The following is a 25,000-nucleotide window of genomic DNA, read 5'->3' on the forward strand; positions in this document are numbered from 1 at the left end:
ACGCTGACACAGTTACATTTGTCTGGCAATGAAATCGCTGACTCGGGTGCTGCTGCACTGGCTAAAGTAGTGGAAAGAAATTCAACGCTGACAGAGTTACATTTGTCTTGCAATGAAATCGGTGACTCGGGTGCTGCTGCACTGGCTAAAGCAGTGGAAAGAAATTCAACGCTGACAGAGTTACATTTGTCTCGCAATGAAATCGGTGACTCGGGTGCTGCTGCACTGGCTAAAGCAATGGAAAGAAATTCAACGCTGACATCCTTGGAATTGTGCTGCCGTAAAATCGGTAAATCGGGTGCTCTTGCACTGGCTGAAGCAATGGAATTAAAGTCAACGCTGACTACGTGGCCGTTGATTCACTATAAAATTACTAGTTTGCTGTGGGACTGACTGAAAGAGAACTGACACCCTGCGATCGTGAAATTGTATGCATTGCATACCTTTAAGCCATTTTCAAAACGTTTAAAAACTTATTTGGTAAGAAGAAAGGATAAGAAATCGGAATCAGTTCTTGAGGAGAAGGGCAGAGCCCTTAAGACAAAGCTGGAAGAGAGCCCATCAGGCGTTTTGTTTCAGTGTATTACAATTCCGTAGCCTGTCACGCAGACATTCTCAGGGCTTCGTCACGCGTTTCTTTCCACGAACGTATGTGGAGGAGGAACGCGTGACGAAGCCCCAAGAATGTTTGAGTGGCAGGCTAAGAATTCTTAGGAAATCCAAAAAACGAAAAAACAATGTTTTTCCCATAACCAAAGCTTTATACTAATCTTTTTGTATACCTCTTTCAGTTAATTCCCAATCTGGAAGACAAAACAATAAGATTGTGTTGCATTTGAAAGGTTTGTTTCTCTCGGGGACAGAACAACCATTGTTTTGTCCTCCACATTGGGAATTACTGAAATGAAAAAGCCTTGGAAAGCTGACGTTTCGAGCGTTAGCCTTTCGTCGGAGCGAAATTTTAATTACTGAAATGATTATGGGTCTTTTGAAGAAACTCTTAAAAGATATCACAATGGTATTCGTGCTGTGAACTAAACAAAAACTCGAACTCCAATTCACTTTCCGGAGGCAGAGTCGATCTTCCCGACTATCTTCGGACATTTGATTGTGAGAATACAAAACGCAGTTCGGCGCGTAGCTCGTGAAGGTGAAATTCCGCAGAATTATGAAAATCGCAGTAAACGTCAGTAAATATTGCCAATGGCGATCGTAGTTTCGATTGAAGTGAAAGTTGCGTCATTGCACATGGAATGTACTTTGGAACATTTAATTTTGTTGGCTTTTACAATATATTTAAAGTTGTAAGAAAAGAATACACTTCGTGCTTTCTTATTTTTAGAGTAAATGTCAAGTGAATGAAAAACTCAGACTGGACAACCTTTTGTTCCGACATCGGGCCACAGTACAGTTTTGGGCTTCCTTTGATTTCTTGGTAGTTTCTTGTAGTTATGGGATTGCTTACGAGTCTTACTCAGTTCTCCCTTTAAGGACCCTAGTCAGCTTCGCCCATGTTTTTGTTGACATACGGGAGTTTTGTTGAAGTATTACTCTTGGGACTTGATCAAACCAAAAATAATCCTGAGAAAATGCGAGATATTTTTATCGGCTCACCTATATTTCTTTGATACCCAAGAAGTTGGCAATGAAAAGAAGGTAAAAAAAAAAGGTAAAGTCTGCTTACCAGTCAAGTGGCCCGTTAGGCCGGAGCTTATCCCGGTTTCTGTAGCATGAAGCGGCTAGGAGTATTTCTACTCTCCCCTGGATGGGATAGTACTCCAACACAGGGCTACCCCTAGCATTGAATTCGCTGGCACCCATTTGTACAACTGGGTGGAGAGAGGCGCACCGTGAGAGTAGTGTAGCAATACACACGTGTAGCACAAGATGAAATGCTATATTTCTACTTTCCTAGAATTTTTTTCGTTTTCAAGTTTACCAAATCTTAAAACGGTGTTGAATCCGCGCACCAGTGGCTCAGTTGGTTGAGCACCGGGCTGCCATGCGGAAGGTCGTGATTTCGACTCCGGCCGTACCAACACTCAGGGTCTTTAAATAACTGAGGAGAAAGTGCTGCCTTTGTTATTACCCCTGCGTATGGTTAGACTTTCAATTCTTCTCGGATAAGGACTATAAAGCGTAGGCCCCGTCTCATAAATATCTTCCAAGTTCATTAGTTCCCTGTGCGACGTTAAAGAACCCACACTATTCGAGAAGAGTTGGGGATGAAGTTCCCGGTGTTGTGGCTGTCCTCTGTGAGTGTAGGGTGGGTGGGTATAGCAGGTCCACATTAGCTGAATAGCTGCCAAAACTTCAACCTGCTCAAACAAACAAGCTTGCTCACTTCTGCAATACGCAGTTTTATTATCGGTGAGAAAATGAAATGATCAGTATTCAAATGTTCGCCGTTCTGTTTAGTGCTGTCAGCTTAAGTTAAAGACACGTAAAACATTATTTAAACCAGAATCATCCATCCGACGGTGAATTCGCTGTTGGTGCTTCCTTGCAATGTAGTCAAGATAATACTTCTCCACTTTCCAGAAACGATAATACATTTATTCTGATCGATCATTGTAGCCGTTAATCGCCCTCTGGTCTTCGAGGAATCACAATTCAATAATTGCGGTACAGTAAAGCACCCGCGTATAAGAACAAGTGAATTAAGAACATCTGGCTGAAATTTGGCCAATAAAGCACCACATAAAGGCTTGTATGTTAATTAAACCTCTAGTAATGGACAATTTGAAGTATTTGTGAAACCAATTGTAAGAACATTTAACGAACACTTTCAGGCTCGTTTCTTACTAAGCACCCCTTAAATAAAAACACGATCAGCCTCAAACCTGAAATTAGTGTTCTTATATGCGGGTGTTTACTGTACTCCTCGCTGCCACTCCAAGAGAAGATGGTTCAACAAAGATTTCCATTTCCATTCGGTAACATGTTGCAAAGAGCAAGTCATACATAAGTAATCATTGAAAATGAAATTCTAATAAACATAGCTTAGTTTTCCATGGAAAACAGAATTATATGGCCCATTTGATGTCCGATGGAAACATTACTTTAACAGTTACAGAATCTCCCAGTTTTCGGTTGCACCGAAAATGACGACTGAAGAGTTGTGGGCCCGCAATGTAAAGTGGGCGACTAGGTTTCTTTAAGTCTGGTTTTCACTAGCGTGGGAGTCGGAGTCGTAATCAGAAGCGCAGAGCGATACGATCTGGTGAAAATCAAACTGTCGGAGTTGGAAGCTGAGAATACCGATTCCGCTTATGACTCCGTCGCTTACGATCCATTGAAAACTGAAAACTGAGTCGGAAGCGGAAGAATAAACCAATCATAATGTTCGATTCCAAGCATTGCGATTGGTTGGTTCTTGCGCTTCTACTTCCGACTCCGACAATCTAGTTTTCACTGGATCAAAAGCGACGGAGTCAGAAGAAAATGGGAACGTTCTGGTTCTTCCGACTCCGATTCCGTCGGGCTTAGGACTCCGCTTACGAGTGCGATCTTTGATAAGCGCTCATAAGACTCCGTCGCTTGTGAAAACCAGCCTTTAATTTGCTCACGATTTTCCCACGCACGTGCGTGATTTTCCTTACTTTCATTGACGACAGAAGCCACTTATCTCTGAAAATCTCTTCCGGCCATTTAGCCTATTGTTCTGTCTCCGACAACATTCAGGCAGCGTTTACACGTGGTTTCGAAATCATGAAACTATGCTGTCGATGTGAAACCGCTTTTGTGTAAACGCTGCCTCAGCCTTCTGAGGTCTGCACCGACCCGAACGAGGAAACCTTGTTAGGTAATTTCATTTTCTTAGTCTGAGGACTCGTCATTTTTTTTTTACAATTATTAGAGTCCCCTTTTTAGAATTGTGGGAAAAAAAACAAGTCAAAGCACAACGGTGGCTCAGTTAGTTGAGCATCGGGCTGCGATGGGGGAGGTCGTGAGTTCCACTTCGGCCGGACCAACACTCTGGGTCTTAAAATAACTGAGGAGAAAGTGCTGCCTTTGTAATGAAATCCGCTAATGGTTAGACTCTCTATTCGTTTTGGATAAGGACGATAGACCGTAGGCCCCGTCTCACAGCTCTTCAATGTTCATAAACTTTGTGGGACGTTAAAGATCCCACACATTAGTCAAAAAGAGTAGGGCATGGAGTTCCTGGTGTTGTGGTCTGGGCTTTCATTCAGCAATGTGGTTGGCTTGGCGTAATCTTCCGAACGGACAACTGAACGATGAGACCATGCACATAACTGTGTTACAGCAAAGCAGACTAGTCTGATTGAAGGAGTCCCAAGTGCTGAAACTGGCAAACCAAAGCTATGATGCCAGCCATTTATTATTTTTATTTTTTAATAAAACTACATGACAGACACTACTACCCTACTACCTTATATTACATTTCACTACTTCACGTACATTCGCCTACATTATTTTACTGTTTATTACACTGCATTAAAGCAGTAATAATATACATGAGAAAAAATTATTCGATTCTGATTGGCTGACAGCAGTGCAGTAAAAGTGTAACACTCCAAATTACGCATCTAAATTCATGATTATGATTGGCTAATAAACAATAAGGTTTGGTCAGAACCAATCAAATCTTTTGTTTTCAAATCAAGCGCGCGCCCTGAATGGCGCAATTTTACTCTACGGGCTCGTGCAATTTTGATCCTCTTTGAAAAAATTTACTCGTGCTTATTTATTCCAAATTACACTCGAAATCATGTGATTAGCTATACAAATAACAATATACTGAAATAAATTCCTAAACTGCTCAGCTAACAACGAGTAATAGGATTTTGGCTTCATTTTTTGGCTCGATTTCTCGGTTCGCTTGGCCGATCGGCTGGTGAGCGTTTTCTACCTTCTCTCTCTTTTATATTTAGAGGTAGCTTTTCGGTTGAGGAAATCTCGCGAAATAGTGGACAGAATGGCACCAAATTACCAAAGAACGATCACAAATAGACAACAGACAAGTAAGTGCAACATTAGTGCTTACTTCTTTTATGAAGCCTTCTGATTTGTACTAAACCTCGCCATACAGGCTCTCTAAATTCAGAACACAACACAGACCTTGGGAGACCTGTGACTCTATTTGTCACATTTCGAATTACTACTCAACGAATTGAAGAACATAAAGGATCGGCAATCGAAAACCACCTCAGAGAGCAGCACGACATGGAGCCAGAAGACATCACACAGAGTTTTCGAATCTTAAGAAAGTGTCAGAACAAGTTTGACTGCCTTATTTTTGAAATGTTTTTTATCAAAGAACTGAAACCAACGCTAAACAAACAGTGCGATTCAGTTCGCGCCAAACTATTTGTTTAGAACAATTCTTGCTACGATTTTTTTTTTCTTTTATTCTTTTCCATTGTATATATTTTTAACACTTTTTTTACATATTGTATCACATTTTAGCGTTCGCCACATTTTTATCGTTTTTTAACTTGTTTCAAAATATTTACGCTAATTGGGAAAATTTAGAAAACTTACTCACTTGAAAATGACCTCGGAGGTCGAAACGTCGTGACTTCTTAGCGCTAGTTTTTATTTCAAAGTCGATTTCTAAGGAACTACTTATTAAGTTTCGATCGGTGTCGTGTAAACAGAAGAGTGTAACCGTATCGAAATTAATGCGGTTACAAATGAAAACCGTGTTCATGTAAACGCTGCCTGAGCCTCACGTTTAGCATCAACGTTTAGGCAACGTGGGCTTGCCGTTTCACGAAAATGGAGTGAACGGGAAACGGTTTTGCGTGACCCACGGCAACTCGGAATCCCACGTATACAGGAAACGCGAAAATCCCACTTTTTCATTGTAGAAACGGCAAGAGGCAACCAGGTAACGCAAAAAATGGCGGGGCATCATGGTACACGTGGTCACTTTTGCCGTTCGCGTTTCACTTAAACGTGATGCTAAAAATCTTCATCATTTGGACAAATTTAAAGTCTTAGCAGTACAACAGTCAGTGTTCGACACTAACTTTCTTTACTACTTTGCCCTTTGGGCAATCTTTTTTTGTTTTTTTAGTTGCCTATGGTTTTTTTTGGTCGCCCGGCTTTTAAAGACCTGTTGCCCATTAAAACTCAAAGGAGGCTTGTAAAAATGTCAAATTTGTCCACAAAGGGGAATAAAAGTTATAACAAACTGTTATCTCATTATTTGGTGTTTACTCTTTCATGAAATAAATGAACAATTAAGTAACTATCAGTGAAATCTAATTTTAACTGAGTGATCATCAGGAATACTGTTCACTGAATATGATGAAGTGGCTGAACAATCAATGAAGAAACAAATAAACAACTGAACTGAAAAAGACTCATTTTCGCAGTACATTTACAGGCTTGTTCAATATGAAAGTTTCGTACGCATTTGGCCTTGCGAAACAAGCATTCCTTTCGCGCGGAGAAAGCATGTTCGTATCTGTTTTGAGGTTTGTACCTATATATATATATAGAGAGAGAGCCCTGAGCGGGATTTGAACCCACGTCCCCCTGATTACCGGTTGGGTGTGATCACCACTATACTATCAGAGCAACCATGCTGGCTACATGGCCGATCTGGAAAGTCAGTGGGAATTTTCTACGTGGTTCTCCCGGGCTAGTGTTTTTCTCCAACTAGATGACACTGGATCGACAGGAATGACGATTCACAGGCGGACGAGAGAGGAGAAGACAATTTATAGATCAGTTACAAAGGTCTCTCGAGCCAACAGCGCATCTTTGCCCCCAGAGAGGATCACTAATAGATTCACAGTCCAAGCCTCGGCGAAATGTAATCAATTATAGAGAGTTTAGAAGTGACCAAGGACGGACAACCCTTTGAATGACATTTTCATTGGAAGAAAAACTTTTTCAGAGTCAAATTTGGAACTTAAAAATTGATGCATATGATAGTAACATACTTAGTAAGTGTCAGTGGACACATAACAAACAATTGTCTTCTGAATCTTTAGATGTTCTCTTTCATCTGAGTCAAATTTAGAACTTAAAAATTGATGATAGGAATGTCATGGGGGACATCTTTATCGACTTCCGTAAAGTGTTTGATTCAGCGAGCATTAAGATTTTTAAGGAGATCTTGTGCAGTGGCTGACTGCTTGTTTAGAACCGTCAACAATTAGTCAAAATAAACCGGGTAAAAATGGACACTCCACTTCGATACGTTTCACATGTTATAGGCTGCGTCTTTTTCCAACTAAGTAATGGAGAACCTCACTTTCATGCGGACGACATCACTCAATGCTCTCGTGATTGGCAATAGGTCGTTCCACTACTACAATGCAAAACGAGGTGATAACGGCACATTAACCATCTTAAACCGGATCGATTTGCGAGCTGAAGTTTAGAGCGTCCTTTCGTTATAATTCACTCTGACAAGGGGCTGACTCTCGAAACGTTAGCTCACAAATACATATCTTTTTCACGGTTGTTAATTCAGTTACCTTTATCAACGCCTTTGGCAGATAAAACCAAATTTTTGTGTTTCACTCCCGGCACCGACCCAGCATCGCAGTTCCCTCAGAAACTAACCTCTTCGTTCCAGCGGCCGCCGCGGGTGTTGTTTTCAGCTGTACTACTCGTACATATACCAAGCCCCAGCCTCCCCCTGCCCCTGCGTTCAGCCAGTAACCTGACGTTCCTGTCGGGAAAGATCTCATGGATATACCCACCATGAGTCCCGTAGGTTAAACTCTCATTTTGCAGATCAAGTCTAAGTGCCCATTTCAGTGATTAGGTCTAAACTTTCGTTTATGTTATTGCTATAGCAATATTTAGGTCTAGAAACTGACTTTGAATGGTTATTTTTCTAGAGTTATGGTTGGTGTGTATATCCATAAGATCCTTGCCTTCCTGTCACTACTCGCATCTGCTTATGGTGCCGGTAAATGATACACATGAAGAAATGCGAAGCTCACGGTTAGGCTGTCTCTTTCTTTTCTCCGTTTACCGTCGAATGACTTTCCTACTTTTGACCACTTTTGTGTCGGTTGGTTGGAATAAAAATAAAAAGTCCGTAGTCCGTCAGTCCTTCTATTCCCACACATTTGCCCAGTCTTCGACCAGCCCTTCAAACCGCATTCAACCCCACTCCCAGGCTTTTAGCCTCACTCAACGACCACGTACGAAACCGTTTAAGTAACACAAGACACCTCTCTCTTCAAGTCTGACTTTAATGTATTTTATTTTTCGCGATTGCGGCACATTTTAAAGATATACTGTGATAGCCCGCGTAGCAGGCGGTTTGGTGAATTTTAGTTGACGTTTGAGTGTAACGGCCACGCGAAAACCTGAACTGAAGTCAAAAAAGCAAAGCGAAAGGGAGAGGAGGCGAGGAGAAGGAGCGAGAAACCGCCTGCAATCAACCCCACAAGATTTTCGATACTCCCGTTATATTGTTCCTGATTGGCTGATTAAGTGTCAAAAAAATCCGCCCGACAGTCAACATTTACAGCTCCTTTTTGTAAAAGTGTACAGATTCCTTGTGGGAGCTTGGCCGGGATTTTCCAATGCGTTTTAAGGCAGCTTATTGGTGCGGTTGCACACACCATGGTAAATGTTATTTCCCATGGTAAAGCATCCCGCGGTGCCTCACACTTGGGTGTCAGTATAACGTGTTATCCAGTGGTCACACGTTACGAAGATTACCCAGGTAAAAAGAAATCTCTCGCAATTCATTGGCGGAAAAATTTAATCACAACTTCATCAGCATCGTGATTGGCTCTTGTAACCCGGGCATCAAAACGCCCTTCCAACTTACCACGTTAAATGTCATGCGCGCTTCGTCTGATCTTTTTGACGTATCCATGGAAATTTATTTTATTACCACGGGAAATTTACCTTGGGAAACGTCGGTTTCCCGTGGTAAAAGGGTCATTTACCGCGGTAAAAGTGCCCCGTTTAACCGCACCTAATTAAATGGAGGTGGTATTTTGGCTGTCGAAATCCCACAGGATTTGGAAAAAGCTTCATATTTCAGCTTTCTGTACAAAGTAAAGAAGATGACGGGCGAAATGTGTTCTGCATTAGCAATCACACCTTTGAGAAGTATCATGGGTGACCAAAGAGGCTCACGGAAATCTCTTTAGCGGCTGCAATCCATTGGGAAGTTCCACTTGGTCTTCGCATTGATCGGTCAGAAGATGCGCTGGACCAGCATTTGTCAAGGCGCTGAAAGGACATTCTAATAACTTCCCCAAAAGATTGTCGTTTATTGTTGTTTCAGGAACGGTTTTAACTGTTTTGCCGTCAGAAGACGGACTTACTACTCATCATTCCAGTCAATTGTCGGCAATGTATTTCGTTCTTTGGCCCTTTTCTTTGCCTTCAAAGAAAGAAACTCTTGCGTTCTTGCACGCACCGTTGTCAATCAAAAACTTATCGCAGACTTTCTTTATTTCGTTACTGTCTGAAGAAGCGAGCTTCCCGAAAGCAAATAATTGTTTTAATTGTAGGCTGCGGAGACGGCGATCAATTTGGTTACCAATGGTGTGAACAGGGGAAAGAATGTAATCTCGAGGTGTGGCGTTGCTGATACCAGGAAAAGGGAACCAATTTTCAGGAACTCTTGCTGACCATCCTTCCTGTACGCCAGGTAAGCCCAGGAGATTGTCTGGAACTTCTGCATCTTAGGGTGACTGAACTTACGACTGTAAAGGACAGTATCTAAGTACAAATGGTTTGTTCGAGACAGTCATATATGTTGCTGCAAGTTATGTTTTAAGTTGAATTTGGCCTTATAATTGATACAGGCTGGATTGTTGAAATTTTATGACACAAATCAATTATTTTCCAAGGACTAAAGGATGTGGTAACATGTCTAAAATGTGATGACATTTCTTATAAAAAATTCACATTTTCTAACAACATTGAGCATTGAGAGTTCATTATCTGCTTTACAATGCATGTGGAATTGTTTTTACAAAGTCACATGACATAAAATGAAAGTCAGGCCCCCCTGTAATAACAGTAATTTTAATTTAACGTCTTTCCTACAACTTGCGTTGCAGGGATGGTTAACTTTCGTGGGATCAGCAATTGATGATAATCTCAGCCGGTTCCTTGTATTACCATCGTCAAACGCGTGATGTATTGCAAGAAACGTTTCCTATTAATTTAAAACTCCTGCTAAGCACATCTTGCAACGTGCACCTAATACAAAAAATACATTGCGACAGATTGCAACTAAATTCCATGTTATGCAATTGGGAACCCTTATAAGATATAAGGCCAGATCGCCACCATCATTTAAATATTAATGCTAGCAGGACTTCAAACGAGATGTTTGACGAGTTGGCTGTACCAAAAGGTCTCTGATGAGTCTCTTGGCAGGGACGAAACATACGTATGTCGGGATAGACACGAAAATATACATTGAAGAATCCTTCTCAATTTAAAATTGCAACTGACTTTCTCCTAAAAACACAGCATTGCATCGTTTGAAGGCTACAATAGCTTCCTTTCTGCTCGGTTCATGAGATATGGCAATTAATTAAGCATGCGTAACACTAGATATAAATTTGGGAGATAATTACATCTTGATTTGTTCTTCTTCGTTAAGGTGGCTGAACACAGGTTTTCCGTGGTAAGTGGTATTTATTAAAGGTCAGCACTGATTTTGAAAAACAAGTCGCTTCCGTTACGCGAACGTCATGTTGAATCCTTCAGAGGAACCCACATCTCGTCCTCAGAGCCCGTTTTTCTTTTGGTCAGCACCAAGAACACGGACTCTGCTCATTTCCAAGGAACACATCACCGACTTCCGGCTTGTCTACGTAGGCTCAGAAATTTGAAACAACAGTGGTTGTCAAAGGTTACAAAAATGGACCTTCACTACGATTGTGCATAAATTGTAAATGGCCAGAGTCCGTGTTCTTGGTGCTGACCAAAAGAAAAGAGGACTGAGGAACCCACCAAAATTCTGCGCATGCGCAATAGCTCAAAAATGTGTGACCAACAGCTGTTGGCTGTTTTACCAAATATCTCGCAAACCCGACATTAGATTTTGCAGAAATTTGAAATAAAGATAGTTTCGACTACAAATCAATAGTGGCAGCACTTATCAGTGAGCAAGTTTGAGCTTCTAGGCAATGGCAGAAATGGAAATATATATATATATATATATATATATATATGCTTAAAAACTGTACACTAAAAACTGCAAAGGCCGTGTAACTATCTATGCATTACGTTGGATCAACCGTAAACAGTGATAAACATAAACACACAACTATTAGGGCAGATCAAAGAACATTCCAATTACAATCCTGGGCCACTCTCTTTCCCAGAGCCGCCCGGCCATCTTTGGCGCCAGAGGCAGAGCACGTGAGACAGGATGACGCATAGCCTCCCACGCAGACGCTCTCAGAGATTCGTCACGCGTTCCTCCCTGTAGGTACTGTGGACAGTGTAGATAACTGTTCCCATTGTAGACTGTGTAGATAGCTGTTCCTAGTGTAGACAGTGCGCCTAGGGTGGATAGTATATATGGGCATACATGAATATTAAAGAATAACGTAGGTAACTTATTTGCATATTTTCGTAATATCGTATCATGAAAAGAGCGTCGGCTGAAACGAGCCCGAATTTACGTAGACCAATCAAACCGGACTTCCAGATTCTGGAAGTGTAGTTTAGACCCTGAGAAAACTGCAAGAGGATGAGCTTCGTGTGTTGGGCATTGAAAATCGCTGAGTTAAATTCTCATCAAAGGGAAACTGAAGGTATAAATTGAAGAGTGCGTTGGATTGACCCTATTCTGGAATAAGAATACTTGGAGTGATGATTTATAACTTTATGTTTAGCGTTTTGAAGCAACAAGGATAATAAAGATATGGTTAAAATAGTGTTTTAGCAGGTGCTTCACAGTTTTAATGTGAAACTCCGTAAAAACGAAGGATTTCTAACTTCTATTCCATGTATTCTTATTCTTATTCAGTCGAACGAATCCTAAGGGCGTGACCTTGCTTCGTCCCCAGTCGCTCTCAATCGCTTGGGACAAGAGAGCGAACGGACAGATGGGAAGAGGAAAAAACCTTTCGAAAAAAGCCTTGGTCTCTTCATTCGCTTCGTGTCCCAAAATCCTGGGATTCTCGTGAGGTCGACTTGTGGCAAGTCTAGTTACAACTTGGTGTTACAGTTTTCTTCTAACGCGTCTAGCGCCAAGCCTTCTATACTGAGGAGGCGAGGGTGTGATAGCAACGGTCTCTGAGACAGTGTTGTAGAAACTATGTATTGTACGATCTTGTTGTTGTCATAGATCGGAGAGCATCGTTCCATCCTGTCAAGAACAGATCGAGGTATATACGTAAGTTTTGAATACCCTTCGCAAACTCTACGGCCGTGTGTTAAATTAGTGATTTCTGTAACAATTTCATGTGGATTTCCTTGTTTCGTTTAGGAACACCACACATATGATCACCACTCTATCATTCATTAAAGCATTGGTTTCCTCCAGCTTTTGTCTGAACTGAATGTAGAGTTGAAGGTATGAAATTTCTTCTGTATTTAGGAATTTGAAACAAAGTATACAGAACTTGTACTTCGTTTTAATGCGTAGAAACACAGGTTTTACTTTATAAGCTACCCAACATAAGCCATTTTTCATCACAACCACAGCAGTCATTTTGGCATCCTCTTATTGTTAAGGGCCCACTGACGTATTTTTTGGGGTGCGTTGCTAAGGATGTAATGGTTAAGTTATTTGAGAGAATTTGCATTATTTTGGTCAGTTTCCAACTTTTGTAAGCCAATCACCCTAAATATGACGTCATCATACCACGCCCATGGTCACGTGACCAATAAAAGAAAACTCTAAATTTGTCTCCGTTCTACGCAATTTGGGTATTTAATCAATGGTTTGATAATTTGTATTCATTTTTGTATCCAGCCAAGCATGGCTTTCTTTTTATTTTGAAAAATGTTCTTTTTAAAGACATAAACGATACTGAAATGCCCATAACTTTTTCAAAAAAGATGATTTAAAAAAATCAATGCTTAGCTATATTCTGTATTTGGGGGTGAAACGTGCCATGTAAAAAAATATTTAATTCAATTTAAAACCGCCGAAAATTTAGCTTTTTTCTCAAACCGGAAGTCAGTTTGTTTACGCATGCGCATTTGATCCGAGAACGAGCGCAAGGAAGGGCGAGGAAAAACCTTCGATGGAAACAACAGTTTGTGCGGTGACTTTTGCTTGTGAGTGGGTTTTCTTGTCAGCTCATGATATGATGACGTCAGTTACCGGAAGTAACATTTCACTTCCTTAGCAACGCGCGAAAAATCCATCTGTGGGCCCTTAAAGTAGATTCTTCGGAGCAATCGCAGAATACCCGGCATCTCTAGCTACACAGTGCAGCCGGTAACGCGTCTACACAGCTACTCCATCGTAATTTATTCATTCAATAGATTCTTCTTCAATAGATTCTGGGAATATTTTGCCTGTGGACATTCGTACTGCATATTGTACTGGGAATTTTAAATTTAAAGTGAAGAAATTTCTTATGGACAAAACATGATTTCACTTTACTGAATCAGTTTTTTTATTATTATTGTTAAATGCATATCTCAATTGTATTATATGTATTTGGTGGTCTGCTTTTACATGGAGTCTGTGACTCTTTTGCACACTCTCCTTATGGCATTTTTTATCTCTCTTTATTATACCTGTATATACGTATTTCTGCCATTAAATTGTAATAAATAAATAAAGCTTGGCCGCATCTGTTTGCGCTATCCCCCTCCCCTATATTTCTTGGGGGTTCTTTAATTGTAGTTTTATCTGTTTTACAAATCACTTTTCCATCCTTTTCAGGGGTGGAGCCATACCCAGGGATCGCGTTAACGCAGAAATCGTGCATTTTTACGCAAATAAATTCCAAAAAATGCATCATCAAAATTTTAATGCGTCCCAAGACGCAAGACACTGACTTGATTAACTCACACAACTTGCTTTGCTTTGTCAGTATATTCTGTTGCTTCGGCAGATGTAAAAAAAAAATAATAATAAACTTATTTGAGCTCCCACCATTTGCTTGCTCATTGATCGTTTGATCGAATGAGAAATACAAGTGCTCACACTTCTTGAACTGAGAAAGGTTGAAGACATGGTAATTTTTACATAAAGTTTTTGGCTAAAATTGGCTGAAAGAGTTTGGATGGTTGCAAACAAGGAATTTGGGCAATAAGTTATCTATGATTTTTAAGCTGGAAGAAAGAACTCTCTAGTTACAGTACTCAGTACTGTCCAAAGAAAAAGACTAGAAAGTTGGTTACTCTCTCTTTCTCATAAGCTACTTTTTTTCTCGCAGAGAGTCAGCAAGATTTTGGGACCCCCAAAAAATGCTTGGGACCCCAATTTAGCCGGACATGCGGGTCCCAGGACCCAGACTGAAAAATCCTGGTGCCATCCCTGATACCGGTTTCCAGAGTTTTACGGAAATTGGTCAGAAACACGGGAAAGGGGACTTTCGAGAGTTAAAATCCAAAAATTACTGTCGGAGGCTCGGTGGCCTCATGGTTAAAGTGCTTGACTCCGGATCGAGTGTTCTGGGTTCGGGTCCTGGCTGGGGACGTTGTGTTGTGTTCTTGGGCAAGACACTTCACTCTAACGGTGCCTCTCTCCACCCAGGTGTATAAATGGGTACCGGCGAAATGCTGGGGGTAACCCTGCGATGGACTAGCATCCCATCCAGGGGGGAGTAGAAATACTCCTAATCGCTTCATGCTAAGGAAACCGGAGATGAGCACCGGCCTAATGGGCCTTCTGGTTCGTAAGCAGTGACTACCTTTTTACCTTACTGGGGGAGCATGCCCCCGGACCCCCCTAGAATCATTTTCATTTTGTTGGAAACTGGTCACCATTCATCCCAGATCTGCCTCTGCTTTTAGCCACATGCCGGCAGTCACATGGGTGAAAACACACCATGCTTCTTCCTTATAATAAAAAACAAAACAAAACAACAACAACAGCAACAACAAAAAGAAAAAACAAGAAAGAAAAGGCCCTTTGGGGCACTGGAGGGCTTTTTGTGACATTCCCTTTCTTTGGGCTTTATGCTTTCAACTTCATGTTGTACTATTGTAAGTGAGTATTTTACCAGAAATGTTTTGTGCGAGGGTCTTTATCCCCTCCAGTCTCTATGAAATGCCCATTGGTTTGGGTTCTTTATTCTCTTGTCACGATTTTGACCTCTATCTCCACTCGTCGGTTCTCTTCTTTTACCCTTGGGGCAGGCAATGTTTGCTTTTTGCCACTGCAACCCCATGGAGATGGGGTTGTTCTTTCTCCCTGTCAAGTTGGGAGCAAAACTGCTAAATGGGCTTTGCACAAGGCACTCATCCATCTTGGCGTTTTGGGCGGGGAATTACTGCCTGCAGTACCCCTTCAGCCCTGAGCTGAAGCCCAGTTAGGGAGGGGGAATATTGTTACTTCGCTGGACTGCGCTACCTTGGCCCCAGGACATTATGCCAGCAACTACAGTGTATGCCCATCTTGCAATACAGGCATGAGGCACCCCCTCAGCTAGGTGCCTACAATTGTAGGCCCCTCCTCTGATGGTTCATACAGGTGGTTGGTATCATCCATACTAGACTGCGCGCAGTCATCCTTTTTTCCTCAGATCACGCGAGCAAAAGCGCCGACGGCTTCCTCGTTCGCTCGATCAATCGCGTGCTACAGAAGTTAGGAAAAGAAAGAGACTGCTCGCAGTCTACATCCATACCTTGCCAGTACATTCCCTGCCCCCTGTTTATGCCCAAGTTGTGTCTATTGCCTTGCTGCGCACTAAAGCATTAAATGATATTTTAGAAGAAAATAGATGTTAGTTAATGCCAGTAAACAAATACTGGGCAGAGCCTGGGAGGAGAGCGTGGCTTCCCATCACGTGATTACCTTATTTGGCTCTTTCATTCAATCCCACCATGTGAGCCTTCTCGGTTTGACATTTTCAAAGCTCAGCTTGTTCTGTTTTCTGTTCAGCAGTTTAATCCCTCTCTCCCTTTATTGTAACCTACTTTAATAGTTCTTTTAAATAAAATATTTGCAGGGAATTGCTGTCTGCGCCACCCCTTCAGCCTTGTGCTGAAGCCCTGTTAGGGAGGGGGCATATTGTTACTTGGCTGGACTGGGCTAAACTTGGTGCCAGGACATTATGCCATACCCACCTCGCAATACAGGTGTGACATACCTCCTTGGCTAGGTGCCGAGACCCCTCATCCAGTGGTCCATACGGGCAGTGGGTATTATCCGCGCCTTGCCAGTACATTCCCTGCCCCTCAATAACACCCAAGTTGTGTCTATTGTTTTACGGTGCACCAAAGTATTAAATGTTGTTTATGTGAAATAAACTTGTGAAACTATTTGAATCTTGCAAGCAACTATTTTTTAAAAAACAAGTAGTACCTTTCGTTTCCGGAATGGTAAGGACAGGAGAAAAGATAAAATATTGTAGTGCGGGTCACTCGGCCTGTCATATTGATTTTGCTTTGTCTGTTGAAACTCTCGAGAAATGAAGATAGAAATGTGGACGCCAACTCTCTGAATGGCGTCTGTTTTAAGTTAATTTACCGGTTTTGTAGCACTAACGGTAACCCAAGACTAATTTGACCCTTTTTTCAACTTTACGGCCCATAGCAATAACCAATAGAGCGCTCAAGTTAATCTTGTTTAGTCTTTGTGTTACAGGTTGATCACTAAATAAATGTAACTGTTTGAGAAGTTTAAAAGAAGGGTGTATTCTATTCTGTTTTGATGATTTTGCACTTTTTTGGGGGAAGTTCTGTGGTTTCTAGCAGACATATGATATTGGCACCTTGGACAGTCCCCCCGTTGACAAGTAAAAAAATAATTGTCTGGCGTTACACATAGTAAAATATGTGAAGTCTCACTCCCAGGGGTCATTGGGTTAAGCAAAGCATACTGTGCGTTGTACCATCAGTTGATTTTTCCTAAACAGGCACACATCCCTTTTGCTAAATCCTTTTTGTGCGGGATGGTTAATTATGCCCTCCCAATTTCACTCTCTGCTTACGAGCCAGAAGGCCCGTCAGGCCGGCGTTTATCTCCGGTTTCCTTAGCATGAAGCGACTAGGAGTATTTCTACTCCCCCCTGGATGGGATGCTAGTCCATCGTAGGGTTACCCCCAGTATTTCGCCGGTATCCATTTATACACCTGGGTGGAGAGAGGCACCGTGACAGTAAAGTGTCTTGCCCAAGAACACAACACAATGTCCCCAGCCAGGACCCGAACCCCGACCACTCGATCCAAAGTCGAGCACTCTAGCCATGAGGCCACCGCGCCACTATTTAATTGCTACACCTATTGCATGCCGTTGCATTGCTCACATGTACGTACAGTTATAGAATGATTTGATTGCGATGAACCACAGTCATTTTTAACATTTATGTGGTCAACAGATTGGAACATGGCATCTGGTCCAGCAGTCTTTCCCTCAACAAGAGAGAACACAAACTATGCCCGTTTGTGCCGTCTTTTAGTGGATGTAGGATCTCAGGCCCTCCGCGATACCTTCGACAGAATACATTCTCCAGCTACTCTTAACAGGATTTTGTCAAGTACTTCAGCACATTACGCTACGTTGCAGTCACTGAGAAAGAGAAGAATTTTGAATCCCACACAGTGGGGAGAGCTATACCCAACTGTTTGTTCATCTGTGTCATCAGGCAGCTTTGACATTACGCTTCTGGTGGTATTGCTGCGAAATATATGCGGTTTCAGTCCTCCTGCCAGTACTGGAAGCTGGGATGAGCTTCCTCTTCCTGGTGATAACAGTTGTGAGGCAAACATAGCACGAATCAAGTATTACAGAAATGAAGTCTATGCTCATGCCAGCCAAGCTTCTGTTGATGATGCAACATTCAGTATGTTATGGCAGAATATAAGTAATGCACTGCTAGCCCTTGGATCTGGAACAACTTATGCCAGTGCGATCAGCCGACTGAAGACTGAGTGCATGGATCCTGATATTGAGGAGCACTATCGAGAATTACTAAAGCAGTGGAAAAAGGATGATGATAACACCAAGGAGAAGCTTGATGAGCTGAAAGGTATGCTTGACCTCAAAGGAGTTATTTAATGCCATTAGAAGTTGGTGAATTAAATTGTTTTGTGCATCTTGCCAATACATAGGGTTCAGCTTTCAGAGAATTCTGCCTGCCAAAAAAAAAAGAGACAGGGAAAACTACAGAAAATGTTGACTTACTATAATTATAATTATTATTTTTGCTTGAACCAAAACTGTAGGAAAACAAATCTTTTTTTCAAGACATGGAACTGCATTTCTTGCACTTAAAAGCTGTAAAAGGGGTCAAGTTAGTTTGCTCAAATCAACTCCTACAGTACCCTGGATGGCCCAGAGGTTTTTCTCTCTCGGAGCGACGGAATAGGCGAAGAAAAACCTCTGGTACAGGCCTTTGAGTTCTTTGAGAAGGCCGGTCCAATGGGATGCTGTCAGAGTCAGAATTTGACCTTACCAATTCGATTGGTTCCATGAACTTGTCAATTCTAACAAGTTCTCTGATTGGGTTAGCAACAGAAAGTAGTTCAAACAGGTTTTCATTTGCTGTCAACCAGATTTCTGTTGCCCACTGTGACCATATGGCTATAATCGAAACGCTGCAAAGTTCTGGAAATCGAGGCTTTGAAGGGTTCCACATTTTTTTGTTTTTTGTATAATGTGTCAGCCAAAATTCAACTTCGGAATTTGACATCCAAATTTCAAATTTGAGTTTTTATTTTCATATGCGACATCGAAGTTTTATACTGGGTCGGAATCTGGGTTTCATTTCGTGGTTTTTTATTTTTTCCCATGTCGGTAAAAGTCTTGCCTGTCACTCCCCTGCTAAGTGGTGTCTTTGTGCATAGAGTCTTCTGTGCGTATTTTCTAAGGTTTGAGGGGGCTGAGGTAATGCTTAGATTTCCCTGGTGCACACAGGAGAACATTTCATTATTAAACCTGCAATGGCGTTGAAAGTCATTGTAACACGCATGGCGTTCTAGTACATCTTTAAACAAAGTACACCTTCAATTGGTTAAATAAGACAGGCGGTGAAAAATAAATGTCTGGAATCTTAAAAGTGAGGAGTGATGGACTTCGACAACAACTATCGCCTGTCGAGCCGAAATCAAAGTGACTTATATTTCTAATATTTTATTAAGTGTGCTGTTATGTAGAACACTGAAGCCAAATGGAAAATTCTCTGCTAATTTATGGGTTCAACAAAGACAGAGAAGGAATTGAACACCTTAAGTGGATCAGTGATCTCTGTTCTCTGCACAGTCTTCAGGTAAAAAAAAATAATTGGAAATGTGACAGCCAAGAATTTTTTGAAAGATTGCCTCTAATAGCAAATATGTTTGTTTCAATAAACATTTGTTTGTAATATGCGAGCTTAACTGGATAGTTTTTATGGTAAAGCATTTTCGTGTTGTGTTAACATAATTACAATAATACAATACATACTTAATTGACCACTCCCCATAGGGGCTTTTCAAGGCCAATGAAACAATCAATGAAACAACAGAACACAACAACAACAACTGTTAAAAATCCCAACTGGCCGGAGGCAAACCAGTTGGCTATTTACAAGTGCAGCTGGGAAGTTGAACCAGGGACTACCAGGAACAAATTAAATTCAGCGAGTGGTCAGAGCGGGTCTTGAACCCGGGATCTCCGGATCTCAAAGCAAGCGCCCTAACCACTGGGCCACACTGCCTCACACACACAATTCTGTTGTGTTAACTTAATTAAATGTACCATGCCTTGTCTGCTGTAAACTTGAATGATTTCCACTCTTAAAATTACCTCCAGAACCTACTTTTTGTGTAGAATAAGCTTTTAGAATGACGTTCTTGTCTTCTGTGGTGATACTTGACCATTGGGGAACATTTTGTGAAAGAATATTTATAACGGGTCACACTCACAATTTGATCACCCGAACTTGCCCAATTATGCATAACATCCACTTGGCCTTTTGACATCCCATTGAAAAAAAACTCATAAAATATTCGCAAACTGGTCCATTTCTCTGAAATTTGGAAGGGTGATTGCTAACAAAATAATAGAGAAAGATTTTCACAATAACTAATTAAAAAATTCCTGTGTTAAGCGTGAGAATTCAACGAAGAGGCAAATGCGACTAAATTTGTTGCGTGTGTTGGTACTTTTGTGTTTTGATTGTTGTGCAAATTTTGACAGAGAATATTAAATTATAAAAAAATATCTACGAAATACAGATAGATTGTTAAAAAATCTTTATTTTTAGCGGTTTTTTGAACATAAAAGATGGATCACTTGATGAGAAATAATATTTTTGTTGATATTTAAAAGAAAAAAGATTTCGCGGGAATCAGGACGTGGTGAAAATGAGTTAACAAATTTGCATACGTCCGATGAAATGTGATACGCGAGGAGACTGGAATTTTATTTCACTGACAAATGATTTTGTCATTGTAGTGTAAAATGAAGTTTATTTGGGAAGGCAACAATATTTCTTTAACTTCCTGGTTAATCCAGTCTATTCCTACGACTTACTAGTGCAAAGATTGTTTACATGAAACTCGCACTTTTTGCGAATTTTGAGTGTCATGAAATTACATCATTTGCGTGGCAATATATCCCTTTACTCTAACACAAAAACATTCAGATAGTAACAAACTTCATATTTATCAACCATTTCTTCTCCTTTTGTGCTTGTCAGCTTTGTGATGTGCAATAATTTGCAAGGCTGTTTTTGTACATTGTATCTCATAGGTGTTCAGATTTTCAATTGCATGGCCGCTCAACCTTGCGATTGTGTAAATAGTTCATCCTGAAGTCACAATACATGTAGATATGTTTCTCCGGAACCCGACAAAGAAGGCTTCCTGACCTGACAGATGAAATGTAAATATTCAGTTAAATATTACAACAAAATTATAAACCAAAGACGGCAGTTTCTTGGCTAAATTAAAGAGTATGTTGTTTTACTCTGAAAACGACGAACGATTAACATTCTTTCCCGTAGTTCATTCAGTTGACACAAGGTGATCACGTGCACCTTTACTCAAGAACGTGTTCGTTATCTTTAAACTGAATTTATTACCAAATCTTAAAAACTAAAAGTCCTCAGAATGGGACAGTATATTATAAAATAATTAAAGGTGTGAACGTGTTCACGAGCCAAAGGGCCTCTGCTGGCACGACATGTGGGTGACCCTCAAATGGTCTTAATGACCCCTCACTTGAAAAAAATTAACTGGAACCCTGCAGTTCAATACCACCCAATTGAGTGCCTTCTGTTTTTGTGTAGCACGTACCACAGGCAACCCAGTGTACGCTTTTATAGAGCGTCTTGTTTAATTTGACATCAAAGTAGGTAAGATGAATGCACCGTGGGAACCAAGTTAAAGATGCTGATTGGTAGGTTATGTCACATATCAATTTACTGAGTTTTTTCCATGTCAAACAAATGGAGCATGGCAGTGAGGTTCTCAACGGCCTTTACAAGAGGTTTTCCTCGCCGCTTCGCAACCTGCTCTTCCGTGGCTCTAAGAGAGAGAAAACCTCTGGCATCCAGGATACTCCTACAGAAGAAAGGAAGAAAGAATTTCAAAAAAAGACTGAGTTTAAAATTTTTATGCAAAGATGTACTAAAGCAGGGGAATTGACCGTTTTAGCTGGTACGTTTGTTTTCCCATTTCAGACTCTAGGAAAGTTTCTTTCAAAATATGTTCTTATGCATGCGCACTAGCCTGCATGCAGGGGGTACTATGTATTCGGTCGCCATATTGGACGAGGGAAAGGCGGAAGATCTGGGATGAGTGGGGAATACACCCTCTGCCCGAAAACTGGTCTTTTCTCGGTAGCTGCCCACTTTCTGTTGAGCTTCCGGTTACATGTCACGCCACAATAATGGTCTTTTGGATCAATAAACTAAGAGACCATAATAAAGCTGTCAATCACTTGCAGTTGTAAACAAACGTGCTCTGGAGTGTCTAGTTGCACCAAAAAAGTGCTAAAAGCAAGCCAGCAGAAACTGCAGCAAACGATATGTGTAGGTCTTGCCCATTCCAATTTCTTGTTCAAGACGGAAATTTTGAAAAATCTGTGAAGCCAACTTCCAGCAGCGAGAAAACAGTGTGCAACCAACTATGGACAAACTGTCGGTGTACAACAATGTACATTGGATCAGATAGGCAATTTATTTGCATTGAAAAAATATTTTTCCAACTCAATTCAATTTAAGCCCAAGGAAGCTTTTTTCATTTCAAAAGGCAGGACAATAATTATTGATCCCAATGTTGTCAATATCCGCAAAGAAACATACTGGTAATATTATCAGCTTTCAGTTTTTTCTGTTATTATTCCATTACTCTTTTGGTATTTGAATTTTCAAAAATTAGTTGTAACTACCATATTTTATTGAATTTTTTTCCAGTATTACTGGTAATGTGGTTCACGTAAAGCCAAATTTAGAATTATTAATTGCATAAGATCATGAACATACACACAGTCAGTAATATTGGCCTGTTTGTCTGTAAAAGTAATGAGTTTTCATTTTTGTGTGGGATTTTCCCACACTTTGTCAGCACTGGCAGTGTGGCTGGCTTTGTTTGTATACAAGAGCCAAGTGTTTGTCACGTGGTCACTGTTAGGAAGAGAGAGGACCCTGGGAATGAGAATGAGTGCTCGTGTGTGGCAGCCATTACTCTGATTACTCTTCTCGGCTGTTCTGTTGTCATTTGGCGAATTTCGACTTGTGTTCTCGGTGCGATTAATTTACAAGGTAAGGGAAGTCGTCTTCCTTTCAGACGTTTGTATTGAGCGAGTTGTGCGAGCTATCCCTGGTGAAAATCTTCAAAGGATCTTTAAGGATCTTCAAAGATCGTCATAAAGATCTTCAAGGATCCTAATAAAGATCTTAGAAAAGATCTTCAAAATTCCTTGCAAAGATCCTCAAGGATCTCGGCCAAGATCCTTAAAGATCCTCAAGGATCTTGCCAAGATCCTTGAGGATCCTCAAGAATCTTGCCAAAGATCCTTGAGGATCTTTAAGGATCTTCAAGGATTTTAAAAGATCTTTTGAGGATCTTGTTAAGATCTTTGTGGATCTTTCCTGAATGTTACCAAGGAATTTAAAAAAATCCTCAAGGATCTTTATTATTTTAAAAGATCCTTTGAGGATCTTGTTAAGATCTTTGTAGATCTTTATGAATCTTACCAAAGATCTGTAAGGATCTTCAATAATCTTACCAAAGATCTTCAAAGATCCTAATCTATCCTTGTCAAGATCTTTGTGATTATTTTGGGTATATTCAGTATTCTTACCAATGATCTTCAAGGATGTTTGTGGCTCCATTAAAGAACCAAGATTACTGCCAATTATGGCTTTGATTCACCTCACAGTTAAGATAAGTGCCAGGATGTCATATGGAAAATCTGAAACATGCTAATTTAAAGTGAACAACAACAACAACAACAACAATATGGCACAAACATCATTTAAACTTTCTTTATTTGCATAGATGTGTTTATCATTGTCAAAATCATAAAAACAATGGAGATTAAGGATACAATAATGTAGGGCTGGAAACAAAAACCTAGTAAGTGACAATTTTTGGTCAATTTTTAGTTTTGCACAAAACTAGCATAAATAGACCTTTTTCTCTTGTACATTTTGTTTTCCCAATACAAATCATGTGATAATACTCAGGAGGATTAGTCCTTGTTTTGCTCATTAAAAAGAGTGCATGCAAGCATGAATATGTCTGCCTCATCATCAATCCAATTTTGATCGGGGTTTATCCCCATAAACGGGGCTGGCTGGATTTAGATACAAAAGAAAAAAGAAAGGACCAATTAACCTCCTGAGTATTATGACATAATCTGTATTGGGAAAACAAAATGTACAAGCAAAAACGGTCTATTTTGCAAGTTGACTGGAAATGAACTTACATTGCCCTGGTATTGTTTTTATCCGATTTGAGCTTTTTTTCAAGAAATAAACTATGCAAAAATACTATTGGCTTCGCATTTGAAAGCAACGGAATCAGCAAAGCAACACCTACCTTTCATTGTTTGATTAAAATTTAATAGCACAAGCTTTATGCAACTGTATGCATCGGTAGCTCATCCGAATGATGCGCACAGCGAAGTACATGTAGCAGCTTGGTGGTTTGACCCACCGATCAGACTTATTATTTTTCTTTTGTTTGCACAGAGATGTTTCTCTCATTTTTCTTAAATAACTCTGATCAGTGGCTCAAACCACCGACCTGTCGTGTACTTTGCTGAGCATATCATTCAGTTGAGCTATCGACACACAGTTATATTAGTTTATAAATGCCATTAAATTTTAATGGAACAATGAAAGGTAAGTGCTTCTTCTCTGATTCCATTGTTTTCAAACATGAAGCCAATGGTATTTTTGCATAGCTTATTTCTTGAAAATAAAGCTCAAATTGCATAAAAAAATTACCAGAGCAATGTTCTTAAGTTCATTTCCAGTCAACCTGCAAAATTTGGGCTAGTTTTTGAGCACTAAAAGTTGGCCAAACATTGTCACTTACTAGGTTTTTGCTTCCAGCCCTTCTATTACAGCAGTTGCAACCCCACACTAATCATTATTTTTTTCCCTCCTTTGTGAACAAGTCATGTAAGTCATATATTTAATACTACAGTGACAATATTTGCTTGATGGTACGGTAAAAACCTGAATAAATTATACAGTGTAAGAACCAAGTTTTTCCAAGCTACAGTCTGTAGGCTAAGGCTAGGCTACAGACTGTACTCAGGTTCTTAGAATAAAATAATGAGGTTTTGTCATTGGTGGGTATGGCCTATTTTGGGCCATTTCTGAAGTTTGTACAAAGCTTTGCATGATAAACAGAACAAAACTGTCTAAAGCAACATTAAAACAATGGTACTATGTTGCTGCTGGGAAAACATGGTACTGGTAGAGCTTGTTATATTAAATTTGTGTAT

General features: G+C 40.4%; 2 protein-coding genes across 3 annotated transcripts in view; both read left to right on the forward strand.

Annotated features, from left to right (window-relative positions):
* LOC138043457 (NLR family CARD domain-containing protein 3-like) overlaps positions 1 to 1,366 on the forward strand; it is a 4,914-nt gene extending 3,548 nt beyond the window's left edge. The window contains exon 2 of the mRNA XM_068889731.1: positions 1 to 1,366. This exon is cut by the window's left edge and continues 1,781 nt beyond it. Coding sequence (XP_068745832.1) covers positions 1 to 393 — 393 coding nt within the window. The 3' untranslated portion in view covers positions 394 to 1,366.
* LOC138043454 (NLR family CARD domain-containing protein 3-like) overlaps positions 1 to 25,000 on the forward strand; it is a 283,562-nt gene that overhangs the window by 234,033 nt on the left and 24,529 nt on the right. The window contains exons 1-3 of one of the 2 annotated variants that reach the window (XM_068889726.1): positions 12,017 to 12,314; positions 12,416 to 12,502; positions 17,433 to 18,083. The exons of the other annotated variant lie outside the window; for it this stretch is intronic. Of the exons in view, the coding sequence (XP_068745827.1) occupies positions 17,441 to 18,083 (643 nt within the window). The 5' untranslated portion in view covers positions 12,017 to 12,314; positions 12,416 to 12,502; positions 17,433 to 17,440. Of the gene's footprint in view, positions 1 to 12,016; positions 12,315 to 12,415; positions 12,503 to 17,432; positions 18,084 to 25,000 lie in introns of those variants that run through there. 2 annotated transcript variants of the gene reach the window in all.

The sequence above is a fragment of the Montipora capricornis genome, chromosome 3, assembly GCF_036669925.1.
Source record: "Montipora capricornis isolate CH-2021 chromosome 3, ASM3666992v2, whole genome shotgun sequence".
NCBI classification, from domain to species: domain Eukaryota; kingdom Metazoa; phylum Cnidaria; class Anthozoa; order Scleractinia; family Acroporidae; genus Montipora; species Montipora capricornis.